This window comes from Salvelinus alpinus, chromosome 1 (assembly GCF_045679555.1).
Source record: "Salvelinus alpinus chromosome 1, SLU_Salpinus.1, whole genome shotgun sequence".
Taxonomy (NCBI): Eukaryota; Metazoa; Chordata; class Actinopteri; order Salmoniformes; family Salmonidae; genus Salvelinus; species Salvelinus alpinus.
Genome location: NC_092086.1, coordinates 32,393,854 through 32,412,371, shown reverse-complemented (window position 1 = coordinate 32,412,371; position 18,518 = coordinate 32,393,854). Strand labels below are relative to the sequence as shown.

Here is an 18,518-nt window from a genome sequence, read left to right as displayed (position 1 = left end):
GAGGGTGGGTGAGGGGAGGTGTGGGATGAGGTGAGGTGAGGTTGGGTGAGAGGGTGGGTGAGGGGAGGTGTGGGGTGGGGTGGGGTGAGGTTGGGTGAGAGGGTGGGTGAGAGGGTGGGTGATGTGTGGGGTGAGGTTGGGTGAGAGGGTGGGTGGGTGAGGGGAGGTGTGGGGTGAGGTGAGGTTGGGTGAGAGGGTGGGTGAGGGGAGGCGTGAGGTAAGGTGAAGTGACGTTGGGTGAGAGGGTGGGTGAGGGGAGGTGTGGGGTGGGGTGAGGTGAGGTTGGGTGAGAGGGTGGGTGAGGTGTGGGGTGAGGTGAGGTGAGTTTGGGTGAGAGGGTGGGTGAGGGGAGGTGTGGGGTGGGGTGAGGTGAGGTTGGGTGAGAGGGTGGGTGAGGTGTGGGGTGAGGTGAGGTGAGGTTGGGTGAGAGGGTGGGTGAGGGGTGGGGTGAGGTGAGGTTGGGTGAGAGGGTGGGTGAGGGGGTGGGTGAGGTGTGGGGTGAGGTTGAGTGAGAGGGTGGGTGAGGGGAGGTGTGGGGTGAGGTGAGGTTGAGTGGGTGAGGGGGAGAGTGGTGAGGAGGGGGGGAGGATCTGAATGATGAGATTAAAGAGTGACTTGGTTGTGATGATAAACAATGATCAAGTCGTATTCACTTTAACAGCACCCTGGAACACACACAGCCCCAGTGATATCCTATGGTCTTGGTAAAGACAGATACTGTAGACAGGAGAGAAGGAACTGTTGTTGTACCAGTGTTATTCATGACCAGCAGCACAATGCAGCTACCAGTAGAATAAACACACTGTGTACAGCAGTTTATAAGATAGATATCCAGGAATACATTCCCCAGTAGATTCCCCGGTATGTCTCTCCCCTGGGATTCTATTGTTTCAACAGTGAACAATCCCATACATACAGGGCTGAACCAGGGCCAATCAATAATGCTATTTACACAAAACGGCACCCTATTCCCTATGTAGTGCACTACTCTGACCAGGTCATATGGTGCACTATATAGGGATTAGGGTTCCATTTGGGACCCAGTCACTGAGTAGAGCAGACAAATGGGGATGCTGGATATTATGCTTCTAGGTGTTGATAAAGCAAAGTGTCCTTAAGACAGAGGATTCATCTTTTCTCTTAGGAGGTGGAATAATCGGAATAATCTTATTGTATTATACAGTATAGCCGTTTCTCTTTGTCTAGAACCAGTGTGTGTGTGTGTGTGTACTGAATTCACTCACCAAACTGTGTGTGTGTGTATGTGCGTATGTGCGTGCGTGCGTGCCTGCCTCCCTGCCTGCCTGCCTGCCTCCATTCACACGTGCATGTGTTTGTATTCTGACTGTGTATGTATTCTGACTGTGTGTGTATTCTGACGTTGTGTGTGTGTGTGCTGTGTCCCTCCTCCAGAGTCTGTGTTTCCGTATCCAGAAGATGATGGAGGTGTACAGGCCAGAGTGGTGTGAGACCAGAGAGGACTGGTCTGTCTTCCTCTTCTCTCCTCAGAACAGGTCTGTCTGTCTGTCAATCCCTGTTTTCACTCATTCACTCTTTCATTTCATTTCCTCCTCAGCACTAACACCCCTGATACAGCAATTCAAGGCTTTAGTGTTCCGTTCATAAATTGTTGAATCCGATGCACTTGTTCTCGGCTAGAACGAAAGCCTGCACAGCCTGTGGATCCCCACTCCCCAAGAGAAGAATTGCCGAGCACCACCTTATCAGAATACCTGCCTCATTAGTGTATGGATCCCTGTCCCTGAGGTAGCAAAAGGAGGCTTCCCATAGTGATCCTCTATCAGTTGGTCCACAATAACTCCACCTCAGGGCTCAGAGATAGAGCTCAGGCTGGAAGGCATTGCAACAGTGTTCTGTTAGCTGTGGAGGTACACTGTATATACAAACGTCTGTGGACACCTCTTCAAATGAGTGGATTTGGGCTGTTTCAGCCACACTAGGCTGACAGGTGTATAAAATCAAGCACACGGCCATGCAATCTCCATAGACAAACATTGGCAGTAGAATGGTCCGTACTGAAGAGCTCAGTAGATTTCAACGTGGCACCGTCATAGGATGCCACCTTTCCAACAAGTCTGTTTATCACATTTCTGCCCTGCTAGAGCTGCCCTGGTTAACTGTAAGTGCTGTTATTGTGAAGTGGAAACAGCTAGGAGCAACAACGGATCAGCATTGAAGACGTAGGCCACACAAGCTCACAGAACGGGACCAACGAGTGCTGAAGCGCGTAAAATCGTCTGTCCTCATTTGCAACACTGCCTCTGGAAGCAACGTCAGCACAATAACTGTTTGTCGGGAGCTTCCATGGCCGAGCAGCCGTACACAAGCCTAAGCTCACCATGCCTAATGATAAGCGTTGGCTGGAGTGGTGTAAAGCTCGCCGCCGTTGGACTCTTGAGCAGTGGAAATGCGTTCTCTGGAGTGATGAATCACGCTTCACTATCTGGCAGTCCGACGGACGAATCTGGGTTTGACGGATGACAGGAGAACGCTACCTACCCCAATGCAAAGTGCCAACTGTAAAGTTTGGTGGAGAAGGAATAATGGTCTGGGGCTGTTTTTCATGGTTCAGGCTAGACCCTTTAACGCTACAGCATGCAATGACATTCTAGATGATTCTGTGTTTCCAACTTTGTGGCAACAGTTTTGGGAAGGCCATTTCCTGTTTCAGCATGACAATGCCCCCTTGCACAAAGCGAGGTCCATACAGAAATGGTTTGTTGAGATCGATGTGGAAGAACTTGACGGGCCTGCACATAGCCCTGACCTCAACCACATCTAACACCTTTGGGATGAATTGGAACGCCGAATGCAAGTCAGGCCTAATCGCCCAACATCAGTGCTCACTACTGCTCTTGTGGCTGAATGGAAGCAAGTCCTTGCAGCAATGTTCCAACATCTAGTTGACAGCCATCCCAGAAGAGTGGAGGCTGTTATTACAGCAAAGGGGGGACCAATTCCATATTAGTGCCCATGATTTCGACGAGCAGGTTCCACATACTTTTGGTCATGTAGTATATTTGGTATTTGTCACTGTGTAGTAGGAGCTGGTAAGATTTAATTACAGGTGTTTTGTAATCTCTTTCTATCGTTATCTCTGTTTCTCTCTGTGTTGATCTCTCTGTGTTGATCTCTCTGTGCTGATCTCCCTGTTTTGCTTTCTCTCTCTGTCTCTCTGTGTGTCTCTCGCTCTCTGTGTGTGTGTGTGTGTGTGTCTCTCTCTCTGTGTGTGTGTCTCCCTCTCTGTGTGTCTCTCTCTCTCTCTCTCTCTCTCTCTCTCTCTGTGTGTGTATGTCTCTCTCTATACCTCTGTGTGTGTGTCTCTCTCTCTTTCTCTATCTCTCTGTCTGTCTGTCTGTCTGTCTGTCTGTCTGTCTGTCTGTCTCTCTCTCTCTCTCTCTCTCTCTCTCTCTCTCTCTCTCTCTCTCTCTCTCTCTCTCTCTCTTTCTATGTGTGTCTCTCTCTGTGTGTGTCTCTCTCTATTGTAGTGGTGTCTCTATGGAGCATGGTGCCTTTAAAACGCCAGTTAATGGGAATTGCTTTGAAAGGAAATGAAATAATCAGAGAGAATGGGGCTATTCACTGACTGAATGATGAGCAATCCCCAGTTCTCTGTCAATGAGGCACAATAATGGGTTTTAATCAGTAGCGATGTTACAAAACACATGTTTTTAAATTGTTTATATTTTTCCCTCTTGCTCTCTTTCTCTTCCTTTCTGTCTCCCAATACCACTCCCTCTCTCTCCATTATCTCCCTCCCTCCCCACCTGCCTCCCTCCCTCTCTCAGATTCAGGCGGGTATGCCAGTCCATCATAGCCTACAAGATGTTTGACTATGTGGTGCTAGCGTTCATCTTCTCCAACTGCATCACCGTGGCTCTGGAGAGACCCAAGATCATGCAGGGCAGCCTGGTCAGGATCAAAGTTCACCACTAGGTTTCAACCATAGAAATATAATTAGTGGTGTCAAGTCAATGATCTTCTATTTCCATCATCTCTCTCTCTCTCTCTCTCTCCCTCCATCTCTCTATATATAGGAAAGAGTCTTCCTAACCATCTCCAACTACGTCTTCACAGCCATCTTTGTAGCAGAGATGACGCTCAAGGTATAGTGCTGCGCTTAATGTGTGTGTGTGTGTGACTCTTCTTGTGTACAAGAATATTAAACAGTTGTTGTTTTTGACCAACTCAGGAAATGTTCTTAGTCCCACAGGGTCAAATTCTATTTCTAGGGGGTTTAGGGTTACGGTAGAATTAGTGTTAGGGTTAGAATTAGGTTCAGGGTTAGGAGCTAGGGTTAGTTTTACTGTTAGGGTTAGGTTTTGTGGTTAAGGTTAGATTTAATGTTAAGGTTAGGAAAATAGGAAAATAGGATTTTGAATGGGACTGAATTGTGTGTCCCCACAAGGTTATGTATACAAGTGTGTGTGTGTGTGTGTGTGTGTGTGTGTGTGTGTGTGTGTGTGTGTGTGTGTGTGTGTGTGTGTGTGTGTGTGTGTGTGTGTGTGTGTGTGTGTGTGTGTGTGTGTGTGTGTGTGTGTGTGTGTGTGTGTGTGTGTGTGTGTGTGTGTGTGTGTGTGTGTGTGTGAGGATGCTTCCTGGTGTCCTTACTAGTCTTCTCCTGCCTTGGCTCTAATGATTTCTCAATCTCTTTCTTTATTTTCTCATAGCGTCTCTATTTAGTGTCTGAATCTCGCTCTGTCTTTTCTCTTGGTGTGTCGATCTCTTTCTGTCTTTTCTCTTAGTGTCTCTTTCTGTCTTTTCTCTTGGTGTGTCGATCTCTTTCTGTCTTTTCTCTTAGTGTCTCTTTCTGTCTTTTCTCTTGGTGTGTCGATCTCTTTCTGTCTTTTCTCTTAGTGTCTCTATCTCTTTCTGTCTTTTCTCTTAGTGTCTCTGTCTGTCTTTTCTCTTAGTGTCTCTCTCTGTCTTTTCTCTTAGTGTCTCTATCTCTGTCTGTCTTTTCTCTTAGTGTCTCTCTCTGTCTTTTCTCTTAGTGTCTCTATCTCTCTCTGTCTTTTCTCTTAGTGTCTCTATCTCTGTCTGTCTTTTCTCTTAGTGTCTCTATCTCTGTCTGTCTTTTCTCTTAGTGTCTCTCTCTGTCTTTTCTCTTAGTGTCTCTATCTCTGTCTGTCTTTTCTCTTAGTGTCTCTTTCTGTCTTTTCTCTTGGTGTCTCTTTCTGTCTTTTCTCTTAGTGTCTCTCTCTGTCTTTTCTCTTAGTGTCTCTCTCTGTCTTTTCTCTTAGTGTCTCTTTCTGTCTTTTCTCTTGGTGTCTCTTTCTGTCTTTTCTCTTAGTGTCTCTATCTCTTTCTGTCTTTTCTCTTAGTGTCTCTCTCTGTCTTTTCTCTTAGTGTCTCTTTCTGTCTTTTCTCTTAGTGTCTCTTTCTGTCTTTTCTCTTAGTGTCTCTTTCTGTCTTTTCTCTTGGTGTCTCTATCTCTCTCTGTCTTTTCTCTTAGTGTCTCTCTCTGTCTTTTCTCTTAGTGTCTCTTTCTGTCTTTTCTCTTGGTGTCTCTATCTCTCTCTGTCTTTTCTCTTAGTGTCTCTATCTCTCTCTGTCTTTTCTCTTAGTGTCTCTTTCTGTCTTTTCTCTTAGTGTCTCTTTCTGTCTTTTCTCTTGGTGTCTCTATCTCTCTCTGTCTTTTCTCTTAGTGTGTCTTTTCTCTTAGTGTCTCTATCTCTCTCTGTCTTTTCTCTTAGTGTCTCTATCTCTCTCTGTCTTTTCTCTTAGTGTGTCTTTTCTCTTGGTGTCTCTAATTCTCTCTGTCTTTTCTCTTAGTGTGTCTTTTCTCTTAGTGTCTCTATCTCTCTCTGTCTTTTCTCTTAGTGTGTCTTTTCTCTTAGTGTGTCTTTTCTCTTAGTGTGTCTTTTCTCTTGGTGTCTCTAATTCTCTCTGTCTTTTCTCTTAGTGTGTCTTTTCTCTTAGTGTCTCTATCTCTCTCTGTCTTTTCTCTTAGTGTGTCTTTTCTCTTGGTGTCTCTAATTCTCTCTGTCTTTTCTCTTAGTGTGTCTTTTATCTTAGTGTCTCTATCTCTCTCTGTCTTTTCTCTTAGTGTGTCTTTTCTCTTAGTGTCTCTATCTCTTTCTGTCTTTTCTCTTGGTGTCTCTATCTCTCTCTGTCTTTTCTCTTGGTGTCTCTATCTCTCTCTGTCTTTTCTCTTAGTGCCTCTATTTCTCTCTGTCTTTTCTCTTAGTGTCTCTATCTCTCTCTGTCTTTTCTCTTGGTGTCTCTATTTCTCTCTGTCTTTTCTCTTAGTGTATCTATCTCTCTCTGTCTTTTCTCTTGGTGTCTCTATCTCTCTCTGTCTTTTCTCTTAGTGTATCTATCTCTCTCTGTCTTTTCTCTTGGTGTCTCTATTTCTCTCTGTCTTTTCTCTTAGTGTCTCTATCTCTCTCTGTCTTTTATCTTGGTGTCTCTATCTCTCTCTGTCTTTTCTCTATCTATACATCTCTCTATATACAGTCACACCCCAAATTATTGGCACCCTTGATAAAGATGAGCAAAAAAAACTGTATAAAATAAATAATACAAATACCAATCTACTGTATATTGTATATGGTATGCTAAAAAATTATATTATTTTATACTAATACAATTGCTCAGAGGATTCTTAACAATTCTTCAAAATAATGATTTTAATTCATCTTAGTTTAAGGGAATGTATGTTGTCCTGTCATGGCTTCCTTTTACACTGGGGTCTAAAAATTAGGTAACAGGCATGTAAAATCCATTTATCATCCATAAATATATACATACTGTACCTCAACCACTCCAGTATCCCTGCACATTGAGTATGGTACCGACACTGACTTGTATTTCTATTGTATTTATTAAGGATCCACATTTGCTGTTGCCAGGGAAGCAGCTCCTCTTCCTGGGCTCCAGCAACATTAAAGCAGTTATATACAATTTAAAATATTACATGACATTACATTTCATAACGCTTTACACAACACATAAAGTGTGTTCCCTCAGGCCACTACTCTACTATCACATATCTACAATACAAAATACAAGTGTACGTGTGTCAGTGTGTGTGTGTGTGTCTTTTCACCGTCCCCGCTGTTCCATAAGGTGTATTTTTATCTGTTTTTTAAATCTGATTCTCCTGCTTGCATCAGTTACCTGATGTGGAATAGAGTTCCATGTATGCATGGCTCTATGTAGTACTGTGTGTCTCCCATAGTCTGTTCTGGACTTTGGGATTGTGAAGAGACCTCTGGTGGCATGTCTTGTGGGGTATGCATGGGTGTCTGAGCTGTGTGCTAGTAGTTTAAACAGACACCTCGGTGCATTCAGCATGTCAACACTTCTTACAAAAACAAGTAGTGATGAAGTCAATCTCTCCTCCCCTTTAAGCCAGGAGAGATTTACATGCATATTAATGTTCTCTCTCCATGTACATTGAAGGGCCAGCCGTGCTGCCCTGTTCTGAAACAATTGTAATTTTCCTAAGTCTCTCTGTGTGACACCTGACCACACAACTGAACAGTAGGCCAGATGTGACAAAACTAGGGCCTGTAGGACCTGCCTTGTTGATAGTGTTGTTAAGAAGGTAGAAACTAGGGCCTGTTGGACCTGCCTTGTTGATAGTGTTGTTAAGAAGGTAGAAACTAGGGCCTGTAGGACCTGCCTTGTTGATAGTGTTGTTCAGAAGGTAGAAACTAGGGCCTGTAGGACCTGCCTTGTTGATAGTGTTGTTCAGAAGGTAGAAACTAGGGCCTGTAGGACCTGCCTTGTTGATAGTGTTGTTCAGAAGGTAGAAACTAGGGCCTGTAGGACCTGCCTTGTTGATAGTGTTGTTCAGAAGGTAGAAACTAGGGCCTGTAGGACCTGCCTTGTTGATAGTGTTGTTCAGAAGGTAGAAACTAGGGCCTGTAGGACCTGCCTTGTTGATAGTGTTGTTCAGAAGGTAGAAACTAGGGCCTGTAGGACCTGCCTTGTTGATAGTGTTGTTCAGAAGGTAGAAACTAGGGCCTGTAGGACCTGCCTTGTTGATAGTGTTGTTCAGAAGGTAGAAACTAGGGCCTGTAGGACCTGCCTTGTTGATAGTGTTGTTAAGAAGGTAGAAACTAGGGCCTGTAGGACCTGCCTTGTTGATGGTGCTGTTAAGAAGGTAGAAACTAGGGCCTGTTTCTACATGATTTATTACAAACTTTAGTTGAGGGTTAGGGTTTAGTGAATGATTTGTTCCACATGTGTTTAGTTTTTGAAATATTTAGGTCTAGCTTATTCCTTGCCACCCTAAAACTAACTGCAGCTCTTTGTTAAGTGTTGCAGAATTAAAAATTACAATGCTCGTCTTGCATAATTTGATGAGTTATACTTGGATGTGTAGTGTCAGTGTTTGTTGCTGGCATGTCATGACTAAATCTTGCCAGTGAAAAAATCATTAAAGTAGTTGGCAATATCAGTGGGTTTTGTGATGAATGAGCCAGCTGATTCAATGAATGATGGAGCTGAGTTTGCCTTTTTGCTCTGTGTACAGTGCATTCAGAAAGTATTCAGACCCCTTGACTTTTTCCACATTTTGTAACTTTAAAGCATATTTAAAAACAAATGAAGTCGTTTTTTCCCTCATCAAGCTACACACCACACCCCATAATGACAAAGCAAAAACAGGTATTTAGACATTTTGAATTAGGACATTTACATAAGTATTCAGACCCTTTACTCAGTACTTTGTTGAAGCACCTTTGGCAGCAATTACAGCCTCGAGTCTTCTTGGGTATGACGCTACAAACTTGGCACACCTGTATTTGGGGAGTTTCTCCCATTCTTCTCTGCAGATTCTCTCAAGCTCTGTCAGGTTGGATGGGGAGCGTTGCTGCACAGCTATTTTTAGGTCTCTCCAGAGATCGGGTTCAAGTCCAGGCTCTGGCTGGGCCACTCAAGGACATTCAGAGACTTGTCCCGAAGCCACTCCTGCGTATCCTTGGCTGTGTGCTTAGGGTTGTTGGAAGGTGAACATTTGCACCAGTCTGAGGTCCTGAGCGCTCTGGAGCAGGTTTTCATCAATAATCTCTCTTCATCAATAATCTCTCCGTTCATCTTTCCCTCAATCCTGACTAGTTTCCCTGTCCCTGCCGCTGAAAAACATCCCCACAGCATGATGCTGCCCCCACCATGCTTCACAGTAGGGATGGTGCCAGGTTTCCTCCAGATGTGACGCTTGGCATTCAGGCAAAAGAGTTTCATCTTGGTTTCATCAGATCAGAGAATCTTGTTTCTCATGGTCTGAGTCCTTTAGGTGCTTTTTGGCAAACTTCAAACGGGCTGTCATGTTCCTTTTGCTGAGGAGTGGCTTCCGTTTGGCCACTCTACCATAAAGGCCTGATTGGTGGAGTGCTGTAGAGATGGTTGTCCTTCTGGAAGGTTCTCCCATCTCCACAGAGGAAATCTGGAGCTCTGTCAGAGTGACCATCGGTTTCTTGGTCACCTCCCTGATCAATGCCCTTCTCCCTCGATAGCTCAGTTTGGCAGGGCAGCCAGCTCTAGGAAGAGTCTTGGTGGTTCCAAACTTCTTCCATTTAAAAATGATGGAGGCCACTCTGTTCTTGGGGACCTTCAATGCTGCAGACATTTTTTAGTACCCTTCCCAAGATCTGTGCCTCGACACAATCCTGACTCGGAGCTCTACAGACAATTCCTTTGACCTCATGGCTTGGTTTTTGCTCTGACGTGCACTGTCAACTGTGGGACCTTATATAGACAGGTGTGTGCCTTTCCAAATCATGTCCAATCAATTGAATTTACCACAAGTGGACTCCAATCAAGTTGTAGAAACATCTCAAGGATGATCAATGGAAACATGATGCACCTGAGCTCAATTTCGAGTCTCATATCAAAGGTTCTGAATACTTATTTAAATAAGGTATTTCTGTTTTTTTATTTTTTATACATTTGCAAAAATGTCTAAAAACCTGTTTTCGCTTTTTCATTATGGAGTATTGTGTGTAGATTGATGAATTCTTTCCGAATGCACGGTGTACTTGCATCCTGGTATTTCTTTATCTTGACCTCGTATCTCTTTTTTTTGTATTACTTTATTACTGCACTGTTGGGAAAGAGCTTGCCAGTAAGAATGTCACTGTACTGCTTTTCACCTGTGGTATCCTGTGCACGTTGCGAAAAAAAAGTGTAAACTTGAATCACCATGGGGAAAGGCAAAGAAGTTACACTTGGAAAGAGACAAGTGGTTGTTGACTTTCATAAATCAGGCAACGGTACAAAAAACAACTAAAGAGCAATTATAAACTGGCTGGTTTGAGCCCTGAATGCTGATTGGCTGAAAGCCGTGGTATGAGACATTATAGCGCGGGTATGACAAAACATTTCTTTTTACGGCTGTTGGTAACCAGTTTATAATAGCAATAATGCACCTTTAGGGGTTTGTGGTATATGGCCAATATGCCACGGCTATGGGCTTTATCCAGGCACTCCGCGTTGCGTCATGCATAAGAACAGCCCTTCGCCGTGGTATATTGGCCATATACCACAAACCCCTCGTGCATTATTGCTTAAATATACCACTTACTACTATTAGTACAACAATTAAGACGTTTAAAACCACTGGAACAGTGGAAACTTGCCTGGTAGAGGCCCCAGTGTATCTTTTCCCCACGCACATTGAGGAAGACGGTTCATAAGGCAGTTAGAGAACTACAGAACTTGTTCACGTTTTGGGGTCACCAAGTCTCCAAAATGTACAATTAGACATCACCTCCAAGCCAATAGGCTGTTTGGAAGGGTTGCCATGAAGAAAGCCTTGATTGAGAACAACCAAGGAATGTGAACGCCTGGAGTTTTCTAAACGGCATTGGTACTTGGATTGAAACCAGGTGCTATGCCAGATGAGATGAAAATAGAGCTCTTTGGCTCTGTCACACCAGTGGTGGGTTTGGCCCCGAAGGAAGGATGCATATGAGTTTCATTCTAAAACGCTATATATCCATTTTCAGAAATGTTGGTAAAAATGTGTTTTTAAAGAACTTACTAAAGAGATTGTTGTGTTTTTCTCTCCATCTAATCATTGCATGGGGTTGTTAAATGACAGACATGTATTTGTTTGAAACCTATCACCATATGCTTTCAGTTCAGAGAGACAAACAGTCATATTTTGTTGCAAAATTAGATATATCCATCTCACTCGCAGAGAAAAAAGTAGCACTGCAAGGTTTCACACAGTCAAATGTGACAAATAGTGTCATTTTTTTGTAAATAACTGCACAAATGATACGTTTGTGACATCAAATTAATCAACGCAGTAATATGAGATCTGGGCCCTGGTCAAAAGTAGTACACTATATAGGGAATAGGGTGACATTTGGAATGAGGCCTATTTCTAACCAAACACTACAGCATGAGGCTATATTTATGATGTGTTGAATTTATATTTTAAATATACAGGATAAGAACATTCCATTCCTGCTAAACAATGGATCTATAGAGTTTCACAACAAAACCAGTTGTAATACACATCTAAAATCTCTGAATTAAAAATCTGAGGACAGTAATATTTTATAGACACGTGAAAAATGTGTGGATTTATAGCGTTTTGGAAATAAACTTTTCATATGCAGAAAATAACCTCATACCTACTGTAAAATATGGTGGTGGATCTTTGATGTTATGGGGCTATTTTGCTTCCTCTGGTCCTGGGGCCCTTGTTAAGGTCATCTAGGACATTTTTGCCAAAAAATCTGTTTGCCGCTGCCAGGAAGCTGAAACTTGGCCGTAAGTGGATCTTCCAGAAAGATAATGACCCCAAGCACACATCAAAATCCACAATGAAATGGCTAACTGACCACAAAATCAACATTTTGCAATGGCAAGCTCAGTCTCCGGACTTGAACCTCATTGAAAACCTGTGGTTTGAATTAAAGAGGGCAGTCCATGAGTGCAGACCGAAGAATATCAAGGATCTGGAAAGAAGATTCTGTATGGAGGAATGGTCTAAGATCCCTTTCGATGTTTTCTCCAATCTCATAAAACATTCTAGAAAAAGCCTAAGTGCCGTTATCCTCGCAAGGGGAGGGTGCACAAGGGGAGGGTGCACAAGGGGAGGGTGCACAAAGCTCTGAAAACAGTGCTGCCAATCATTTTGACACCTATCTTTGTGAGATTTTTTTTATTACAGTACTTGTTAAGCTAAATGTTTTTCTCTGAGCTATTAATATAAAATAAAATCATTTTCTATAAAGATTCACAGAATATAGCTCAGTATTTGTATTACTTTATACAGTATTTTTTGCTCATCTTTATTTTTTATTTTTTTATTTTACCTTTATTTAACCAGGTAAGCTAGTTGAGAACAAGTTCTCATTTACAACTGCGACCTGGCCAAGATAAAGCAAAGCAGTGCGACACAAACAACAACACAGAGTTACACATGGAATAAACAAACACACAGTCAATAACACAATAGAAAAAAAAGTATATATACAGTGTGTGCAAATGTAGTAAGATTAGGGAGGTAAGGCAATAAATAGGCCAAAGTGGCGAAATAATTACAATTTAGCAAATAAACACTGGAGTGATAGATGTGCAGAAGATGAATGTGCATGTAGAGATACTGGGATGCAAAGGAGCAAAAATAAATAACAGTATGTGGATGAGGTAGTTGGATGGGCTATCAACGGTGCCAAGATTTTTTTAATCCTCTCTCTCCCTCCCTCGCTCCCTCCCTCGCTCCCTCCCTCGCTCCCTCCCTCCCTCCTTCTTTTCTCCCTGGAAGTCTCTCCATTGCACTCAAGACAAGCAATTAAGCAATGACATTAATTTGCCGTCAATCTTTCAGTTGCCGTCAATCTCTTTCACCCCGTCTCTCTATTCCTCCCTTTATCTCTCTCTCCTTTCCTCTCTCTCTCTCATTCTTTTCCACACTCTCTCTCCTCCCCTCTCTCTCCCTCTATTCCTCCATTCTGTTCTCCGCGGAGGGTTCTGGCACAAGAGGGGGCATCAATTATGCAAACGAATCAATTATTGACAAATCTACCAGAGGAGCAACGGCCTTGTCAGGCCCCTGGCTGAGTGGAACACACCACCTCATGTCTCTGTCTCCCTTCTTCTGCTTTTAGGCCTGATCACATTACCCCCTGTCTGTCAATTAGTCAGTCAGTCAGCCTCTCCCTAGGCCATTCATATAGGCTTACTCTAGATAGCCTGTAGTAAAGAATATATATATGTATTGTCACATACACCAGATAGGTGCAGTGAAATGTGTTGTTCTATAGCGTCAGCCATAGTAGTACGGCGCCCCTGGAGAAAATTGGGGTTAAGTGCCTTCCTCAAGGGTACATCAAATGATTTTTAATCTTGTCGGCTTGGATATCCGAACCAGCGACCTTTCAGTTACTGGCCTAATGCTCTTACCACTAGTCTACCTGCCACCCTACAGTATACACACTCTGGGCTTCTGTCAGTATAGGCTGTATAATCACGTCTGTCTCTCCCCAGGCCATGGTTATAGGCTTAGATACAATGTATTCAGACGCACTGGGCTCTTGTCAGTATAGGCAGTATGGAGTATAATCATTAGTCTCTGTCTCTGTTTCCCCGGGCCACAGCTATAGGCTTAGATATAACAATCACCCTAATACACTGTACTGTACACACTGGGCTCTTGTCAGTATAGGCAGTATGGAGTATAATCATTAGTCTCTGTCTCTGTTTCCCCGGGCCACAGCTATAGGCTTAGATATAACAATCACCCTAATACACTGTACTGTACACACTGGGCTCTTGTCAGTATAGGCAGTATGGAGTATAATCATTAGTCTCTGTCTCTGTTTCCCCGGGCCACAGCTATAGGCTTAGATATAACAATCACCCTAATACACTGTACTGTACACACTGGCCTCTTGTCAGTATAGGCAGTATATACATTATTGTCATGAGTTATTTTGACCTCAGTATATACCTAGGGGTAGATAGTAGGATATAGTATACACACGCCTGTCACTTTTACACATCAGGGGATCACTCTTGCTATAACTAGCAATGAAAATGGATTCCTGATTTGAATAATATTACTACACAGATCAGACACGTAACGTTCGCTAGCTAGCTAACAATACGCTTTAATTTGCAATGAATAGGACTTTCTGACTAAATTAGAAACGTATAATATCTGAAAATGTAGCTAGACTCTTACCTGTATACATGGATGAATGCTTCACGGCAGACTGGAACCAAAAAAATCATAAAAAAGGCAGACATATATACACACACGAAACCTTTCCCTCAGCCATCACATGTTTGCAGCTACATCTTGTTTGGTCAGTGTTGTGTCAAGTCACTCCGGATCACAGTGACCGTGGCGTGTGCAGAATGTAGCCCATCACTTGTTCCAACGGATCTGTCGATAGCGCCTGCTGCTAAATTCAGGGGATCAATGCTGTTGAGAAAGTAGCAAAACTTTTATCGTTCTCGATGGCTAACGTTTTATCTTTCAAACACGGCGCGGTAAAAAGGACTGTCAACACATACTCACGTTATAGACAGAAACGGCTACATGGCAGACCAATCCAAACTCATCCCCCAGCATGTCCAGCCCATCCATTATCTCAGCCAATCATGGCTAACGAAAAGGTTTCTGGCTTTTTCTTTGGCTAAACCAACTAGGCTCATAATTTAATGATTTGTATTTAAGGATGGAATACAAGTTTGTTATTAAGGCACATGATATTTCACATATTCCAGAAGGTAGTTCTGCCCAAAAAAACATTTTGATAAAATATAAATGTTAACATTCAAATGCCTCTCCGATGAAGTAGTGACACCTAGTTTCCTGAAACAAGTCACGTATTTGTATTTATTTTTTTATTGTATGTAAATGGGGACAGTAGGTTAAAAACCTAGTTGTCACATCCCGATGTCCACTGCAGATGACATATATTAACAACCTCTTATTTAGCTCTTATTTAATGTGAAAAAAATATTACACTGCTCTGAAAACTCACCAAACTATTCCTGAGATATTTACCTATTAGAAACAACTTGAATATCAAACTCACAAAAATGATGCTAATTGTGATGGTAGCCATTTTGAGGAACCAGAAATAAAACAGTATCAAAGTGACACTCCCACACATGATGTCATGGAAAAGCCCAGAATGTCCTCTCAGAGGTACAACAGGACCTAACACAGTGGCATGTATGGCCTTAGAGATACGGCCCAGAAACCAATGTCCATTCCAGAGGACCAAAATGAACTGCTGGTTCTCAGGAGGATAGGCAGTACAGTCATTATGCTTAAAGTCGAGGGCTAGGCAGTAGGATCATTATATTAGATGATCATTATGGTCATACAGTACCGTATATACGCAGCAGTCTTTTCTACTCTCGTCAGTCTCGTGCTAAGTGATCATTTGGCTTCAATGCCAGTCAGTCAGAGCCTATAATGATAATAATAATAATCATGGTAATAATATGCATTGGATTTCTGCTCTGTTGCTTAATTTAAATATTTAAATCATGGGCCTTTTTTATCCGATGTCCTCGTAATCACTCATTCACATTGCTGCCTTGCAATCTCCTGAAGCCACTGCCCCTGAATGTACACACACATCCAAAATGTACCACTCAATCTAACTATACCAATATGCCACTGCTTGGCATCCATGATACATAGTTGTGGCTTTATAGCAGGAATCACAGAAGAAAGTTATGGGGACCTGGATGATGATGTTCCACCAACTCTGTACAACCCAAAGGCAGGATGTTCATTAGTCCAACTGTGTCAGAGAGCCTACTGTGTCTACCTGCAGTTTGAACTGTACCACTCTGTCAGATGCCCTGTTTACTCTGTTTGTTTGTGTGTGATGGATAGTTCCTTGTGCTAGTAGCTAGTGTGAGTGTGTGCGTGTGTGTGTGTGTATAAATAGCTCCCTGTGCCATCAGCAGCCAGTGTGACTGTGACAATTAATGTCAGTGTCTGCCAGCGGGCTCTAGCTAGTACGAGCAGGTGTGTGTGTGAACAGGTGTGGATGTGTGTGTCACAGAGATGTTGCCCATTTCATGATCCAGGTGTGTGTGTGTGTGTGTGTGTGTGTGTGTGTGTGTGTGTGTGTGTGTGTGTGTGTGTGTGTGTGTGTGTGTGTGTGTGTGTGTGTGTGTGTGTGCTTTTTATGTGTGTGTGTCTGTGCATGCACATGTGTGTGTGTGTGTGTGTGTGTGTGTATAGTTATCCTCGAGGCGGTTCTATAGTGTGTGTGAGTCACTTTCTGTCACACGTCTCGTTAGTGTCTATAGAGTTCAACACAAAGACTCCTGTGACCTGCAGCTGCTGACGACTCCCTCCTTCTCTCTCCACCTCTCTCTCTCTCTCTGTGTCTCTCTCCCTCTCTACCTCCCTCTGTTTCTCTTCTCTGTATCTCTCATTATCTCCATTTCTCATGCACCATGTAATGTGTCTGAGACCTCTAGTCAATCTGGGACTAGTCTCCTAACCTGAGATATGTGTGAAGGGGAACTCATGATCTTTAGCACAACTCTCCCATTGACATGATGCATGACTCTTGCTCTCTTTTGCAACAAAAATAATTCTGTAATTGTACCAACTTTATTCAATGTAATTCTGGCATTTTCAATTCTTCCTATACTATGGGATTGTATATAGGTCACCGGGTGTACCTGTTGATAACATACCTCACTCACAACCTATCTCCCCCTCCTGCCCCTCTCTACCCCCCCCTCCCTATAGGTGGTGTCTATGGGCCTGTATATAGGGGAACAGGCATATCTGAAAAGCAGCTGGAACGTGTTGGACGGCTTCCTGGTCTTTGTGTCGTTGATTGACATTGTGGTGTCAATGGCGGGCGGGGCTAAGATTCTGGGTGTACTGAGGGTTCTCCGATTGCTCCGCACACTGCGCCCCCTCAGGTAGGTAGGACATACTACAGACACACTGCATCCCTTCAGGTAGGGAGGACATACTACAGACACACTGCACCCCCTCAGGTAGGGAGGACATACTACAGACACACTGCATCCCCTCAGGTAGGTAGGACATACTACAGACACACTGCACCCCCTCAGGTAGGGAGGAAATACTACAGACACACTGCACCCCCTCAGGTAGGGAGGACATACTACAGACACACTGCACCCCCTCAGGTAGGGAGGACATACTACAGACACACTGCACCCCCTCAGGTAGGGAGGACATACTACAGACACACTGCACCCCCTCAGGTAGGGAGGACATACTACAGACACACTGCACCCCCTCAGGTAGGGAGGACATACTACAGACACACTGCACCCCCTCAGGTAGGGAGGACATACTACAGACACACTGCACCCCTTCAGTTAGGGAGGACATACTACAGACACACTGCACCCCCTCGGGTAGGGAGGACATACTACAGACACACTGCACCCCCTCAGGTAGGTAGGTCACACAACGGTGAGGTTCACATAATGTCCTTGTCCCATAGTGGTGAAAACAGACTAGTTGTGCACTATTGTTTCTTTGGTGATTTGTGGTCAGTTTGGTTTGTTAGGATCCCCATTAGCTGTTCCTCATGCAGTGGCTACTCTTTCTGGAGTTCACTTTCCCTTATCCCTGAAAGACCACAAAAATGTCACCTTTGAAATGTAGATTTATATACACCCTCTCTGAGTCAGCTGCAAATAATGTATTTTGGGAAGCACTCCTCTTACTAACTCTCCATCCCTCTCTACCTCTCTTTCTCTCTCGCTCGTGCTCTCCCTCTCTCTAATCCTCCATCTCTCTCCTTCTCTCCCTCTCTCTCTCTACCTCTCCCTCTCTCTCCATCATTCCCTCTCTCTAACCCTCCATCTCTCTCCCTCCCTTTCTGTCCCTTTCTCAATCTCTCTCCCTCCATCTCTTTCTCTCTCTCTCCATCCCTCCTTCTCTCTCCCTTCATCTCTCTCTCTCTCTCTGTTTGTCTTTCTACAGGGTGATCAGTCGAGCCCCAGGTCTGAAGCTGGTAGTGGAGACTCTAATAACGTCTCTGAAACCTATAGGAAACATTGTCCTTATCTGCTGTGCTTTCTTCATCATATTTGGTATCCTGGGGGTGCAGGTAGGGGCTGTTATCATTGGAGCACTTGTCTCTCCATCTTTCTTGCTCTGTCTTTTTTTCTCTCCGTTTTCCTTGTTCCTTCATTTTATCAATATTTCACTTTCCATGTCTTTCTCCTCCAACATATACCCCGTCTTTCTCCTCCAACATATACCCTGTCTTTCTCCTCCAACATATACCCTGTCTTTCTCCTCCAACATATACCCTGTCTTTCTCCTCCAACATATACCCTGTCTTTCTCCTCCAACATATACCCTGTCTTTCTCCTCCAACATATACCCTGTCTTTCTCCTCCAACATATACCCTGTCTTTCTCCTCCAACATATACCCTGTCTTTCTCCTCCAACATATACCCTGTCTTTCTCCTCCAACATATACCCTGTCTTTCTCCTCCAACATATACCCTGTCTTTCTCCTCCAACACATACCCTGTCTTTCTGTATCTC

The 18,518-nt window shown here is 43.6% G+C and overlaps 1 protein-coding gene across 2 annotated transcripts in view; it reads left to right on the top strand.

Annotated features, from left to right (window-relative positions):
- cacna1ia (calcium voltage-gated channel subunit alpha1 Ia) overlaps positions 1 to 18,518 on the top strand; it is a 157,216-nt gene that overhangs the window by 82,542 nt on the left and 56,156 nt on the right. For both annotated transcript variants that reach the window (XM_071398121.1, XM_071398111.1), the window contains exons 16-20: positions 1,414 to 1,514; positions 3,810 to 3,933; positions 4,059 to 4,127; positions 16,724 to 16,902; positions 17,945 to 18,071. In XM_071398121.1, coding sequence (XP_071254222.1) covers positions 1,414 to 1,514; positions 3,810 to 3,933; positions 4,059 to 4,127; positions 16,724 to 16,902; positions 17,945 to 18,071 — 600 coding nt within the window. The remainder of the gene's footprint in view (positions 1 to 1,413; positions 1,515 to 3,809; positions 3,934 to 4,058; positions 4,128 to 16,723; positions 16,903 to 17,944; positions 18,072 to 18,518) is intronic.